Source organism: Tigriopus californicus, chromosome 3 (genome assembly GCF_007210705.1).
Source record: "Tigriopus californicus strain San Diego chromosome 3, Tcal_SD_v2.1, whole genome shotgun sequence".
NCBI lineage: Eukaryota > Metazoa > Arthropoda > Copepoda > Harpacticoida > Harpacticidae > Tigriopus > Tigriopus californicus.
Genome location: NC_081442.1, coordinates 5,891,673 through 5,907,420, shown reverse-complemented (window position 1 = coordinate 5,907,420; position 15,748 = coordinate 5,891,673). Strand labels below are relative to the sequence as shown.

The 15,748-nt window shown below is 43.9% G+C and overlaps 1 protein-coding gene across 8 annotated transcripts in view; it reads right to left on the bottom strand.

Annotated features, from left to right (window-relative positions):
• LOC131877760 (potassium voltage-gated channel protein Shaker-like) overlaps window positions 1–15,748 on the bottom strand; it is a 108,285-nt gene that overhangs the window by 10,549 nt on the left and 81,988 nt on the right. For 7 of the 8 annotated variants that reach the window (XM_059223537.1, XM_059223534.1, XM_059223533.1 and 4 more), the window contains exons 2-5: window positions 10,904–11,027; window positions 5,542–5,807; window positions 4,827–5,467; window positions 285–414 (exon numbers count right to left, since the gene is read on the bottom strand). In XM_059223537.1, coding sequence (XP_059079520.1) covers window positions 285–414; window positions 4,827–5,467; window positions 5,542–5,807; window positions 10,904–11,027 — 1,161 coding nt within the window. Of the gene's footprint in view, window positions 1–284; window positions 415–4,826; window positions 5,468–5,541; window positions 5,808–10,903; window positions 11,028–14,491; window positions 15,475–15,748 lie in introns of those variants that run through there. The other variant, XM_059223530.1, reaches the window with a different exon arrangement.

Here is a 15,748-nt window from a genome sequence, read left to right as displayed (position 1 = left end):
AATGACAGCCCAGGACGTTGACCAATTTCAACGCCCGACAAGTCAAATGATGAACCCCACACAAGAATCCAGTGTTCCTTTTTTGGCCAGCAATAAGTGAAAGAATGAAAGAAGAGAGTGTCATCTAGGGCCGAAAGTGGTGCGGCTCGACGATTTGACCCTATAATTGCACGTCTTGTTGCAAACAAGTGGTGAACGAAGTGCACCCGAAAAATGTAATGTTGTAGAAGCAACGACATTAATGCTGGTAAAAAAAAAACGACAAAGTGAAGGAAAGAGCGTACGTCATATCACCGTATCCAACAGTGGTCATTGTAACCACTGCCCACCAAAACCCGTCAGGAATGGATTTGAAATGTGAATGCGGGGAACCTGCCTCCGCAAAATAAACAGTACTGGAAAATAGCACCACACCTAGAATGAGAGAATAGATGACATCGTTAAATTGGAAGGCACGAGGAGGTGACCGAGCGCCTCGTCCTTCTCCTCTTCCTGCCTTGATTTCAAGAAAAAAAAAATAATTCATATCAAAGGGAGCTCTTGAAGTTGTTTTGCAATGGCCTATGACCTCTTTGAAAGCATAAGTTCTCTTCGGCAATCTCATTTGCCACTGAGAATATCTGGTGGCCACAACTTTCAACGTTTTGGTTGCAATGAACCGTTGGGGGGAAGAAAGGAAACTTGCCAAGAAGACATTATAATCGTACATAGCAGATATTTTTTTCGATATCAGGAGACCAAAGAGAACAAGTTTGTTTTGGGTACATGTTGATATGTAGGTCAAAAATACATAGAAATGTTAAGTAATACAAAAGATCCAAATCATTAGTGATTTTTGATGGCTTGAAAATGGCATAACCAAAAAAATACGGGTAATCAATCTTCTTTTGATTTTAAGGGAATATTCTCCAAGGCATGAAATCAAAGGGGGATGAACAAAGGTGGGATTTAGATAAAGAAAAGTGTATTTGAAGGTATATTATGTACATTTTTATTACGCATGAGTACGTCCGCCCCCCCAAAAAACTTGATTTCGAAAAGTATTCCCTGAATACGACGATAATTTCGTTCTGCCAGATTTCTTTTTTTTCCTAATCATGGACACTGACATAGACTTTCTTAATATTCTCATCACTGTGGGCCAGACAATTAGGATTTTGTTCTTGAGCAAAAACTATGAAAATATCCTGGATGAATGACACGCATTGGTTCTCAAACTAAAAAGATTGAGATTTAGAGAGTCTGCGATACTGTTGTCATTGGATACCGAAAAACATGGCTGAAGAAAACCTTCACTTGATATCATTATCTTAGGGATATTTTTAAAGCTAATCGTCAGGAATACAAGCAACTTGATACACATACTCATGAATCTATCTTTGAACGTTTGTAGTCATATTGTTCTTGATTAAGTCGTTAATGAGCATGAAGTGTCTAATATGTTAATCACAATTGTGAAACACTCTGAACAAAACAATTCATATCAATTGACTTTCATTCTGATCTTTGACAAATTGTTTTCCAATTTTTAAGGCTGCCCAATTAAAATTGGCAAAGCAATGCATTAAGAAGTCCAAAAGAAAATACAAATATGGTATCATTTGTTACTTTCTCATACTCATGTCTCATGTATTTCTCATGTAAAACTACTTTACAATTACAATTCAACAGGTCTATTAAAAAACCTTTTTACGATATAATGGCCGCCATCCGTGAACTTCGCGATAAAATGCAAATAAGCATTGCAAAAGGGTACACATGATTCTATGAAATGCCCTTCTATTAAATGATATAAGAAGACTTATTTGCTACTCATCAGTGGCCAAACTACAACTGCGCTAGATTATTAAAGAAAGAACTTTTACATGCTTTGAGCAAAAATGAATCTTTAAACATTGTGACAAAGAGTGAATTTTTAATTCGTTTCAGAAAGAAAATTACAACAATGAAATGGACCAACATGAAAAAAAGAGGCAAGGATTTTTTCTTCGAAAAAGAAAAGAAATGCACTTTCCAGAAAAACACTTGAAAAAAAAAGATATAAAAAGTGCAAATCAACCGGAGAGGATGAAGAAAACGTACATTCGTATGTTTTTATGTAGCTTAGATATCCTTAGGATATGCAGACATCAGTAATTTTCCGTCCCAGACCCGCCAATAATCAGATCAATCCCGTTAAAAGTATATTAGTCTATGAAAAACATTAACCCAAATACCTTATAGTAACAAAATTTAAAAAAAATGCTCTCCTTAGGCTAGATTTTTGAAATGTCGATTTTGAGTTTCAGGATGATACACGCCCCAAAATCCCCCTTCTTTGTATCCAACCAAGCGTAGTTTCAAGAGAATGTGAACTGCACTGGATGAGCATACGGTCAACGACACAACGAGACCAGTGATAAAATGGTTTTCAGAGTTTCCCCGTAATTGTGTCAGAGTCTGCTTAAGGATCACTAACTTTAAGGCCAGCGATTGTCACTGTCAAGAAGGATCGTACCCTCCCCTCATACGCTCGAGCTTCTGACAAATCGAGCTTGAATGAGAAACGCTCCGATTTGTTGAATCTTAAGAACCTCGCGTAACATTTTGGAATTTAAGGCCAATATTGCTTTTTCCCTCTATTGGAGTCTATTGGATTGGTGGATTTAACACCTTTCTTATCAAGATCATTACCAAGAAATATCTTATCATTCAAATAATATTTAACAACTTATTTTTCGAGGGATGCAGTTCCAGGCCTGTTGTCACGTCATATTCGTAACTCTTGCGTTCAAATGAACTGCTTACGTTTTACGATTGAACAGTTACAAGGAATCTTGATTGCATCATTTCACTCTCAAAACTTTCAACAGAAACCGATCAATGACTGAGTCAGTCGTTGTGAAATCTACTTTTTGAGACGGCCAAGGAACAACAAATGAAAATATTCTTTGCTGTCGCGGCTTCGAATGATGGCCTGATCAACCTCGAGTTCGGATCTGTTCTCAAATTTGAAGGTTCGACTTTGTTTTCCATTGTAACTTCAAGGCTGACATTGGGAAACGAAACGAGACCAAATAGACCACGCCTCAACGGCCTCCTGCCGTCGAGTTCTCGGACATGTTTTTCACTTAAAACGTCCTTGAATAATTGTATGAGCTACTTTGGTCTTTCTCGACATGTCGTCTTGTGCATAAAAGATGAATCTTTTCAGTACTATTTTTCAGCCTTTCCGGCATTTCTCAGCAACAGGAAGTGCCTTGGCATCAATCTTTGCCAAGACCCACACAATGTCTACTCGCAACATACGAATGCTTGCTCGTCATTGCTTATTACAAGGAGGAAAGCATTTCCATAGAGCATTAATCCGGCCAAAGTTCAACCAGAAACATTTTGGCTTTAGCTACTACCACTTCGCTGTACCACGTCCTACGTTCTACTAATAGTCAACTCTGTGTACATAGAAGAAACCCACCAAAATGCATGCAAAAGATGACAGATAGGAAGCCTGGTAGGGGAGGTGATTCATAGAGCAGGTCTCTGGCATGGAACAACATCTCGGCCGTAATGGTTCCAATTGTGGGACCCATGTGCTGCTTGTAACCATTTCTTGAAATGGCTTTCAAATGAGATGGGGTTAAGAAGTGGAAGTTTTTGTATGTCCGTTTCAATCACCTTTTGCATCATTAACATCAATATGGGTATGTGTTAGGCGTTCTCGAACCTTTGCTGGTTAGGACAAATCTCTACCAATTTAGAACACTCCACTTGAAGGGACTAAAACCCACCCACAATGTTCTGAATATCCTCCAAAATAGTCGTGGTGTTTACAAAAGCATCTCATGGTGGGTTTGCATAGGCCGTTCGTCCTTGAATGGAACAACAACAGCAATGATGATGAAGGTGGATGACGGCGAGGAGGAAAAAAACAGCATCACCGCCTCCACTACCACTACCATCACCACCAACAGCAACAGCAACAACAATAACGACAACATGGCTAGGAACAACGACTACGATATTATGCAAATAAAGAAGACATCGTCCGGGGAAATTAAATCCAGGATCCAAGTTTATGTTCCCGGCGTCATGCGTGTCAGTATGCAATTGAATTGTTGTGCCTTGTCGAGTTCCCATTTCTGGCCAGCTCATCACAAGAACGGAATAAGCCTGTAAGGGCTGCAATTGGCACAGAGGCCTAAAATACAGGGCGGTAATTGAATTAAGGCGAGTGAAGGCCAGGACTGCTTTTCGCTACGAGCTCGCTTTTCCAGCCTTTTCCTAGTACAAGGAGGACCATGGCGACGCCTGGTTTGACTGGTAGATGGGAGGAGGGAGAGAAGATGACTGTGCTGACTGACTTCAAAGGACAAAAGTCACTCTTGTCAAAGGAGTTTCGATAAGGGTTTGAATTTTTTTGGTAGACGTCTTTCGCAAGTTGCCGAGTCTGAACCGGGGCCTCTTTCAATTTACCGAGTGAAGCCAAAGACGACCAGAGGAAACCATAGTTGAGCAACTCCCAAAATATCCAACCAAGACAAGACCAGGAGGATCAAAATTTGTTTGGGAGGCCGTTAAACCTGTACCCGGATCAAATATTGGCAGCAGGCTCAAAGATACTTTATAAGGATATGTTGGCAATTGTGCATATGTTCTCGCACTAATTTCGTAATAGCACTTGAAAGCCTTCGATTACCTCAGTCTAGTTGGCTGTTACGATATTTTTGGCCATTGTTAAGAATCACCCAGCACGACTCTATTAGGCGTGTCCATACATACATAGGAGCAACACGGCATATGTGTATGACAAAAAAATGCTCAAATAAATGACCATTTCCGGCTCTTACCTATAAATAGGAAGAACATGAGTAATCCAAGTTCACGCATGGAAGCTTTAAGCGTCCGTCCCAAGATCTGGAGGCCCTTTGAATGCCGGGAGAGTTTGAATATTCGAAAGACTCGGACCAGTCGAATGACCCGGAGAATGGCCAATGACATGGCCTGGTTGTTGCCTTCTTTGTTGGGTGCAACTGGCGCTTTGGGCGCTATCACCTCCTCTTTCTCAGCCACGATGGTGGCCAATGTGATGAAGTATGGGATGATGGCCACCAGGTCGATCATGTTCATGATATCTTTGGCAAACACATATTTACTTGGACAGGCTAGAAAGCGGACTAGGAGTTCGAACGTGAACCATATGATGCACAACGTCTCTACTATAAAGAATGGGTCGGTCACGTCCGGGACCTCGTCCTCCTCAATCTTGGTACCGTTGGCAGTGGTGTTGAACACTTTGTAGTGCTTGAACTCGGGCAAAGTCTCCAAACAAAAGATCACAATGGACAAGAGAATGACAAATACTGAAATGATGGCCACCACTCGGGCGTGTTGAGAGCTCTCGGGGTACTCAAATAAGAGCCACACTTTTCGTTGGAGATCATTGGTGGGTAATGGCTTCTCCTCCTCTTTGATGAACCCCTCGTCTTCCCTGAAACATATGGAAATGGCTTGGCATGAGCACGGTTAGGACCTTCATTATTAGCATCCTCATCGAGGGCTCACCTGAATTTGGTGATAGCATATTCTCCCAGTTCATAGAACTGTATCTCTTCTGAAAACACATCGAGTGGCACATTAACTGGCCTCCGTAATCGACCTCCGCTCTGGTAATAATAGATGATAGCCTCGAAACAATTTCGATGGCGATCAAAGTAGTATTCATTTCGGACGGGATCGTAATATCGGATGCGTCGGGAGGGATCACCCAAGAGAGTATCCGGGAATTGGTTGAGGGTACGGATCTGTGTCTCATACCTCAACCCGCCCACCTGAAATGAGAAAGCGTACAAATCCTGAGTGCTAAGGATAATTATGATTGAAGGCGGAAAAAACATCGGCAAAGTCCAACGCAATCAAGGCTATTCTTCTTATCCGTGATTGCAACATCGCACAGGCTTAACTTTGTATATGTATTGCTCATGAAATGGTGGTCATTGGACCTGACAAGACTTTTCAAAAACATTGATGGATTTCCCCTTGAAGAGAAAATAATTATTGATTGAACAACTTTTAATACAACCAAACATGGTCTTTGGCAAAGAAAAAGCTTGCCGCCCATCATATCTTCAAGTCGCTGTTTTTGCTCTTTTGGTAACTAGGAAAGATGTCCAAACTCGATGTTAAGAATTGGAGTCTTGTCAAATAATGAAGACGCCTGCTTTTTGGAGGGCAGCGCTACTCCAATTTCATACTATACAGTGTTCCGATGAATACCAGTGGGACGAGAATCTACCTCATCCACAAAATGAGTCTTGAAAGCGGCATAGAACGAAAGAGAGAGAGAGAGAGAGAGGCAGAAAGAAAGAAGGAGAGAAAGAAAGAGAGAGAGAAAAACCGGGATGGACTGTGAGCTGAGGGGTGGACGGAAGCAACGAGCTAACTTTTTATCGCCTTTGTTCCCCCGAGAGATCTCTGGAAGGAACCAAATCATTGTCTGAGAAGGTTGCCGGGTGATTGTACGTCAGCTCCGGCAAGCAGCAACACAAGCCTGGCACCAGACTTCAGAATCGAGGCTGCTCTCTGTCCAATCCTCGAGGATGTCGTACGTACGTGTTCACGTACTCAAACGTACACATGTACAGCATCGCACCACTACGACTGTCCACTGTCCCTACCGACACCCACAATCCTACCACGTATAACGGACAGTCCTGACACGCTCTAGCTCCATCTAAGAAGAAGTTTGAAATGGTGCAGCAATTCTTCTTGGCTTCTTCAAAGTCCAATATTCCGGCGCCTCGCCAAGTCCCTGAAAGTACTAACTTCATGTTAATAATAATAAAACTTTTGCAACTTCCCGTCAACCGTGGGCGGATCCATCGAGATGGGTCGAGTCTTTCGTTAGTGGGAACGAAACCACATCACTCAACTCGAGGGTTCAGCGTAACATGTGGTACACAGTACGGACTGCTCACTGTTCCAAGGATCGAGGGAGCCATAGACCAAGTAAAACTCAATTCCTACCCAGGGCCTATTGAAAGTGAGCCAGGAGGCGATCAAATCCTTTCACGATGCAACCAAGCAGTTTGAAAGGACTTTCACAGACAACAGTTAATGAACTTTCAAGTTTAGTTGAGTCGATAGAAAAATATCGGGCTGCTTTTTTACTATTCCAGCACAATTGAACGCAACTATGACATTGTACAATGTGCACATAACCTAGTCCACTTCTATTTTAGAGTATAATGGGAAAACAAGATCTCATCCACATGAATGAGAATAAAAGCAAAAGACTGGCTGGCGGAGATGAGATGGAAATATGGCCTCGAGGACCAAGATGATCCCTATGACAACAACCTTGGATTCTTTTTTTCCTTTTGTTTTGGTGAGATACTTCGCTCTCTGAGGATCTGGAAGATGGTTCCCACTTAAAATTGCTGTAAGTTTTTTTGTTCCTATCTCTCTCTCTTTCTCTTTCTCTCCCCCTCTTGAATTCCCTCTCTTTTCTAAGAGCAAAAGATCAACGACATCATGGTGCTACTACCCGAGTTGTACGCGTACAATCTACAACACAGTAAAACAGTTCTTATTTCAGTAGTCCAAGAAAAAGGAGCCAGATTTTTATCATGTTTGTCGCAATGTTTGCCTCACTTTCAAGCCCCCGTTATCGCCTTCTGTTCCCAAACAAACGAAGCGAGACCATGGTCCACTACTAATGTTGTCACTATACCCACTAGTGCTACTATTTCTACTTCTGCTGGACGTCGTACTAAGTGCCGTGAAATGAAGTCCATGATGAGACCGATCAAACGAACCAACCCAAGAACGAACGAGCCATCATTTGTTCGTTTGATCCAATGACTTGGAAAGGCTTGGTCCAGATCCAGCCATTGCAACGCTCTTGCCCTTTTAGTCTTTCGTCAAGGCTTTGGGTTGGACTTTAAGGTCGCATGTAATTTCCTGTTGATCCTTTTATGTGATTAGACGAGGGAAACCTCATTAATTGACCACCAGCAATCAAGACAATCCAATCAAAAGGGCGTCCAGGAAGATTCACGACCGATTTGGAGCTCGTTAACAACTTGTCCGAGATTAACAGGACCCCATAAGTGGTCCACTGGCCCAACAAATCTGCGGACCACAAGACGCATCACAGAAAAATGTCTATTCCAAAACGTCCAGAACAAGCTCAGAAACCCTCAATTGGCCCTATATCTTGGTCGCATCCACTTCGAGTATTATTGACTGACTCCATTTGTACGTGGGAGCACATTATTGCTCACAGCTCTCTTGGATCTGTACAAGGCCATCTCAAGTCTATTCAACAACTAGCAGATTGTTCGCATAGAGCCCAAGGGCCTGTACTACAGTGCTTAAAGAATATGGACACGATGAACACGCATACATTCTATTGATGCTTGACCGCTCAGAAATCACAACTAAATGCGCTCATCCCATCCAAGCAGAAGCCCACGGAAGCTCGTGGAAGCCCGCGGAAGCCCAAGAGTACGAACCGTAGAGGGTAGTAAAGGAAACTCAATAATCGATTGGAAGCCAAGGGTTTTCCCACCGAGTTGACCTTCAATTGTTGCAAAGCCCTTGCCTCTCTTTTCCCCGCCACATGGAACCTTTCACAACGAACCAGTGGGAGATGGACATCCAAAAATCTGATGGCGCTCACTCAACTCTTTGGCCAAAGATCAATTTACTCCCCATTAGTGGTGGGAGCAGAGTGGACCACCCAACGAACTACGAAGGCCCGCTAGGAAACCCAAAGCTGCAGACCTTTGAGTAGGATTTTCCTCATGAGAGCATTAAAACTCGAGTACTGCGACTACTTCATCGTCCATCCATTGGAGACTCGAAAAAGCTTTAGCTATTATTGCCTGCGAGAAAGCCGGAAATCTGAGTTCGGAAAGTGGAACGACGAGTCGATAAGGTTTGTCAGTAAACACGGGATCGTATTTCCCCGGGTTTGCTCGCCTTTATCCCGGTCATGTCTTCCGGGATGTCTCGTTGGACTCTTTTCTTTTTGTATACCCAGTTGCAGTAGACACTCAATTAGGGATATCTCATCGAATCCAGGGGGCACGAATCGCGTAGCGTGATCCACGCTACCAGGACAATTGCACACATGAAGTAGATTGGTGAGATCCGTGTGCAAATCGAAGTGGGTTGCGAATCTACCAATCTTTGCCAACTTCTCCTCTTCCACTCAAGTGGTTGTGGTTTTCAGTATTGCCTCCTTCTCACTGGTGAGGACGACCACCTCGAACCCGGCACCCATCAACCACAACCCACCAACCCACCATCCTTTGTTGCATTTCTCTTTCTTTCTTGCTCTCTACCTCTCTCTCTTTACTCTCTGGACCGGTTTCCTCGTTTTGGAATGGGTAAGTGTTCTGCTAGATGATCTACACCAGCATCTTTACACTTCAACGTACGTATATAAGTATATATGTGTGTGGGGGGGGTCATGTACAGGGTGGACGAAATTATGGTCCCTTTGACGCTTTTTGGAAATGCTTCTCCCCAATAAAAGGTTTGCTTGATCATACAAAATCTAAAGTGGGACTACTGGAAAATCTAGAGCCATATTATAAAAGATCCAACTTCAGCATTTAGAAGAGTGTTTCTTTCGTTGTTATGGGTGCCTGAATACAATTCCAGGACTACCCGATTTCTGTCCTTGGCCAAGTCTTTTCCTTTGGGATTCACCGTTTGTGCATTTAGTTCTCCACTTTTGAATTGTTCGAGGATAGACACCAAAAGCTTTGCCCATCTTTTTCGGCCTTCAGGATCCCCGTAGCCTTGGCTACCTCCAGACTGTGCCAATTTGACATTTTTGGACATGAACTTTTCCCTTGCTTTAACTTGAGGCGGCCAAACTAACCAAGTGTTACCCATCTCCAAAAGACTGAAATTGGATCATATATTATATGGCTCTTAGGTTTCCAATAGTGTCTAAGAAAATTGGTTAAGTATCCTTCAGATCATTAAGACAGCAACGATGAACCTTTATTTCTTTCAACCCTGTATGTAAAGTAGGTACGTGAGAGAGGGTATGGATGGATAGACGGATGGATGGGAGGAAGCAAGGAAATATGTAGGGAAGGGACATTGGTAGTGATGTGCGTCATTCGGAGGAATTGCAATTTCTCAGCCTTTGCTTTAAGGGCCAAATGACTCAAGATGGCATGCCCATGAGCGAGAAACTCTCAAAACCGTTTCAAGAACTCTTGTTGAAGGTCTTATTTTACGCTCATTTCATTACTCGGCAGGAAAATGTCAGATTGCTTTTCATCTCGCTTTGGGGTGCCCTTATAGCCTTCTACAGTATTTGACCTTCCCGGCTTTGTTCCACCTCCTAGCTGTCTTTGTTCGGACCAAGCACAAGAACTGTAGATAGTCGAGCCAAGCGAGGCGAAGAAGCAGCGTGGCTCCCAAAGCACCAAGAATTTGGCCCAAAATTGCACTTTCCCTCAAAATTAATTGTGTACCTTTTACTGTCCACGCACCCGGGTAGGCTCTGCTATACTTCACATACTACACTGAGAGAAGAAGTGAAGGAACAAGCGAGAAATAGTAGTTTTCCTGTGCCTAGTACAATAAGTAGCAATGCCTACCTAGATGTTGTGGCGTTGAAAGGGCGACAATCAACCTTGCTCTAGACACAACGAACTTTTGAAAAAACATTGCTCGATCTTGTTTCTTCTGGCCTTTGTCTACCAAGGCATTGTTTAAGACGTCGTCCTGTTTCCGCACTAGCGACGCGGGAATAGGTACAATGCGAGGCCTTCTGTTCCCTGTCCCATCAGTGTACCGTACGTACGTTCCAATATAACTTCAATCTTGATACCCGTCCAAATGATGAAAACAAATCGATTTCCTTTTCGCCAAACTTGATGCATGTGTCGGTACTTACGTTGATTACGACCCTTTGGCAGCAATCGTGGTCGTGGACCACTGGATGAAAGTGATGTTGACCCGTGTATTGAGGATTTTGGTGGACACCTTCATCCTCGTGGGCCGTAAGTTTTGGCAGAGACCTGAAGTACAAGAACAAAACAAAAACGGATGAGTTGAAAAGCATGGCAAGTGGGTAATTTGTCCAATCATCAAGATTCATGTCGGTTAGTTTTCTCAGTTTGTTCCCTTCCTCGTTTCGTTCCCGACTTCATTCCAAGCCGTGAAAGCCCTGAAAAATATCTAAATTTAGCAGGGATCACAAGGCCAGAGAAACTTTTGGCCACCAACCCGCCGCCCGGCCAGCGTGATCATCAGCCGGCCATCAGGCCACGGGTGGCTGGCCAGTGGTGGCGTGGCAGGCGAATCCACGCACACGATGTTTAAATGTGGATGAGATGAAGGGAAGCCATGAAACTTTTATATCGTTTTATAACTAGAAAACCACAGACGCTCTGTGGTGGTCGATTGTCGGCGGAAAAGAAAAGGCTGCCTTAGAAGTTGTGGCGGCGGCGGCGGCGGCGCTGGCGCGACCAAGGAATTAGCGCTCGATTCATCCACCCAAGAAGTCTTCTTCGGCCCTTCTAATTCGATCAACTCCCGGCAACGGCAATTGTCGTTCAAATTGGCTTGCCAAACAAGATTGAAAGGATCATAATCAAGGCCAACCTCGAGCCAGAATACCAGAATCATTGGAAGCTGCTTGTGCCCTAGGGGCGACCCTGGAAACGGAAACTCAGTGACCCGAAATCCCCCATGAGAAATGGCGTGTTTAGCAAAAGAAGTTTAATGCTTTTCAACATGCGATGCATTTCATGCCCGAGTTTAAGCAGTTTGTTCGGAAAAGTGGGCGACCTTGCCCTCCACGTCAGTTTCATTCTTTCCTTCTTTCTCCCTTTCTTTCCCTAACCGAACTCATAAGGAGCTCCAGTAGACCAGTACCGGTAAGTAATAAATAGGTGAGGGTGGCCAAGCTGGTGGTTGTGGGTGTGTTTGTGCGTGCGGGCGTACGTGCATTTCGTTTAGTAACGAGGAACTGTTTCCTGTTTTAATGGGAAATGGTTTGATCACAAGGCAAGAGAGCCTCGAAAAAGCGGCGCGTTCCCTCCATCCATCCTTCTGTACGATCGGCCCCCTTTGTCCTCTTGCGGTATGTTGAAAAACTGCGGTCGATTCGAGGATTTTTATTCAAATACAGCTCAGCAGCTGTGGTACGTATTGGAATCCGTGTGCTCGACATCTTGCTCCATTTTGCTCTTGAAATGGAAAAAAAGTGCCACATGATCTAGACGAGCACCTGAGACCAATTATGTGAAATTGGGGTATTGAGGTTCGGTTGGTTCGCTATTCGCTGCGAAATGGTTCTCCTGATGGCAATACCATTTCCAGTCTCAATCGAGCCCATAAAATGAGTTGAGGGAGGAAAAGAAAAGACCCTTCGGCATGAAGAACCCCATTTCGAATGTTGAAATGTGAGAATCAAGGGAAGGAACATTCATTAGACCATGAAAGGATCTCTTTGGACGAGAGAAAAGATCACCAGCAGCAACCAACGATCCCCGGTAATCCATTAAATCTTCTTCAAAGCGAGTGCCATTCGGAATTGAAATTAAAATTTGGCCAGCCTGGTCTCGCCCGTCGTCGATTTATTCTCTATCCCTAAAGTCAGTCAACGAGTAACGAACACGACACAAGGCCTTAACGCTGAAACCCTTCTTTCTTTTCAGACACTAGTAGGTAGTGCACTCGTATCTACTGTTCATACAGTGCGAGCGTACATAGTAGTAGATCGAGAGCGCATACCAGAGTAAATGGCTACTGCAGTCACATCAGATCAATTAATCTCCTCCTGCCAAAGTTTCTTTTCAAGAGGAACGTAACTTAACCTACCAAAGAGGAATATATGTACTCGTGGAAACTATTTTCCGACTGCCTTATTTTTGAGTGAGAGTGATGTGCCTGGGTCTGTTTTCTGTGACGTGCCATAATTCGTCCCGCTAAATGTTGCAAATTTATGTGGGAATATTGTACATCCACACGTTTGCCGGGTGTTTCTTCATTAAAACCTACTGTTTTCTAGATATTTTCCCGGTTGAACGCAGACTTAGGGGAGCGAAGGAAATCTTGTCCGGGGCAGAAGTTTCACTGGGGCGCAATTTTGGGACATAATTTTTGAAAAGATCATGAATTTGCATATCATTAGTTGCTGAACGACAATGGTTCCATATAAAATCTTATAGATTTGCTGAATTGCAATGGGTTAAGGGCCTCCTATGACGGTCAGTTGAGCTACGAGATACTCTTATGTTTATCAAGGAACTACATACTTGATCAAACCTCGCTGTAATGAAAAAATAACCATTTGGTCCTTTCAGGAGTTTGTCTTAATAATCTCTTGGTGTCTCTTGGTGGTTCTAAATCTGGAAGTTGTGACTTGGTCGGCCTTGGTTTGGTGGGTCTACCCTCCCTGATGTCCGACAGAGGCAGAAGTTTACAATTTCCCTGTGGGTAAGAGTCCATTTAACCGTGGTGTACTTTTCTGGGTGTTGTTCCGATGTTAGCAGACGGCCAGACTCGACCCTTCGCTTTGTTCCTCCCACCATGCTATACTGTACATAGCACAGTCCCTACTACCCGGGACAAGAACCAGTCAGAGTGTGTACGAATGTGTGTGGTGCATGTGTGTGTGAAAGAAAGAGGCTAAAACATGTCGCATTGGGTGCAGAAGAAGCCTCATAATGATGATGCTTTTCCATCATTAATCTCGGTTCTCAGCCAAGCATAAATGTTTCTTTGGCCTGTTATGCCCACGGCAAGGCTTACATAATACATAATGTATGAACGTGGCACTTATAGAACACTTCCGTAGTCATTTCAAGCGTATGAGGATATACTGTTCCTCGAGCGGTAACTTTGTTGTCGAACCACCACATACCTACAGACAACTACGTACAGTAGTAGATATACGTATATGTAGTACTCTACATACAGTTTTGCCGCAGGCATGCAACAACGTTGGTCGTAAAAGCCAGGCATTCCTCTCCCATTATCGAATGTGACAGAAAACTCTTACGGTTTCTTGTCTATCTACTGTATGACCAAAGGCTAAAGTAGGATGACCAACCTTCGAAGGAAAGGTGTAGAAAGCTTTGCTTTAAGACAAAAACCGTGAGGACGACGTGTTTACGAGGGCTGCCCCATAATCATGGCCAACCAGCCTATTAAATGTTAATGGTGTTTTGGAGTTGCATTGGACAAATGAAACTGTTCTCGGTTTTGGGTGAGTAGAGTAAGCCAGCCCTATTAGGGTCTTGGAGTGAACCGTTGCAACTGAGCAGGGCCCTCATTGTTTTGAAACAACATAGAATGACCACGTTTGAGTACGAGTTGTCGTCAGTAATTAATGAAATGCAAAATGATCACGAATATGTGCTGCAAATTGTATGCTAACGTTGGTCCACGAAAAAGAGAGAGATAGAGAGTACAATGACATTCGAAAGTCGTGTTGGAACCATTCTATGTGGGGTGAATTAGGCACGCGCATTACCGTTTCCTTTTGCGAATATTTGCAATCCCATCAGTCATGGTCACGATCTCCTCACCAGAGGACGAGGAGATCGAGGGGGAAGAAGAAGAAGAAGAAGGAGATGACGACGCCGCCGAGACAGACGCTGAGGTGTACCCTGGCAAAGTAGATCCAGTTCCATCTGTAGGTGGTTGTTCCCCCTTGGATTTACACGGCTTGGCCTTCTTCCTTTTCTTTTTGTTCTTGTCACTCGGCTTTGATGTTGGTGTCTTCGTCGTCGTCTTTGTCGTCTTCTCTCGAATCCGAAAGATATGGAAGAACTTGGGAATCCGGATGAAATAACAGCCAGGTTTCCGTCGAACAGACTTTTCTCCACTCACATCATCACGATCATCAGCCCGAGTTGAGCTGGCATGACTGATCTTTTCCATATCACATAGTGTTGGGTTGGGACTGATAATAGCGTTATCACCAGGCCTACTTTTATTACTGGTCCCGTCTCCACCACAGACACTACCACTGCCACTACCACCATCATCATTATCATTCTTTTTATCGGACCCAGCCACCGGACCAACTCCTCCGTCCACTTCAATCTCAATCAGAAGGGGATTGGCATTTGACGCCTGGGCCTTGGACGAAGGATTGATCAGGCCTCTTTGATCTGCAGCATCATCGGACGAGTACGAGATGATGGAGAGTCGATTTTGAAGCAGGGGAGACGTAGGGGCCTCTCCATTGTCGCGATTTCGCCAACTCCGGATTTGTCTCAAAGGAGACCTTCTCGTGGTGGGATGGCCTTCCGAGAAAGACTCGACATGATCGTTCGAGAAGGCACTCCCCGACCTTGAAGACGACGAGCTGAGAGTGCGTCGGAACCTCGATATGAAATCCACCAAAGGCAGTGAAGACACGGACGAGCTTTGAAGTCGTCGATGCGGACTTCCCAAGGACAGACAAGGAGATCTCGTGGGAGAAAGGTTGGACATGTTTCGAAATAACGAACAGGCCAGCTTAGTTATCACAGTTTTAAGGCACGGGTCAATTTGAACGTGTGTTGACTTTCAAATCATTGTCATCATCTTCTTGCACTGGCTCCTTTGGGAAGAGATCGTCAAGAGCTCGTTGGCTAGGTGGCCGGTTGGCCCGCTCCCTTGTCAATGGGTGCACCAAATGGTTTGCAGGTTGTTGCACGTTACTGGAGGTAAGGACCAGCTTTGAGGAGATTTCAAAGATTTCATAGCTTCGACAAGACACCCAAAAGACATCAGGAACTCT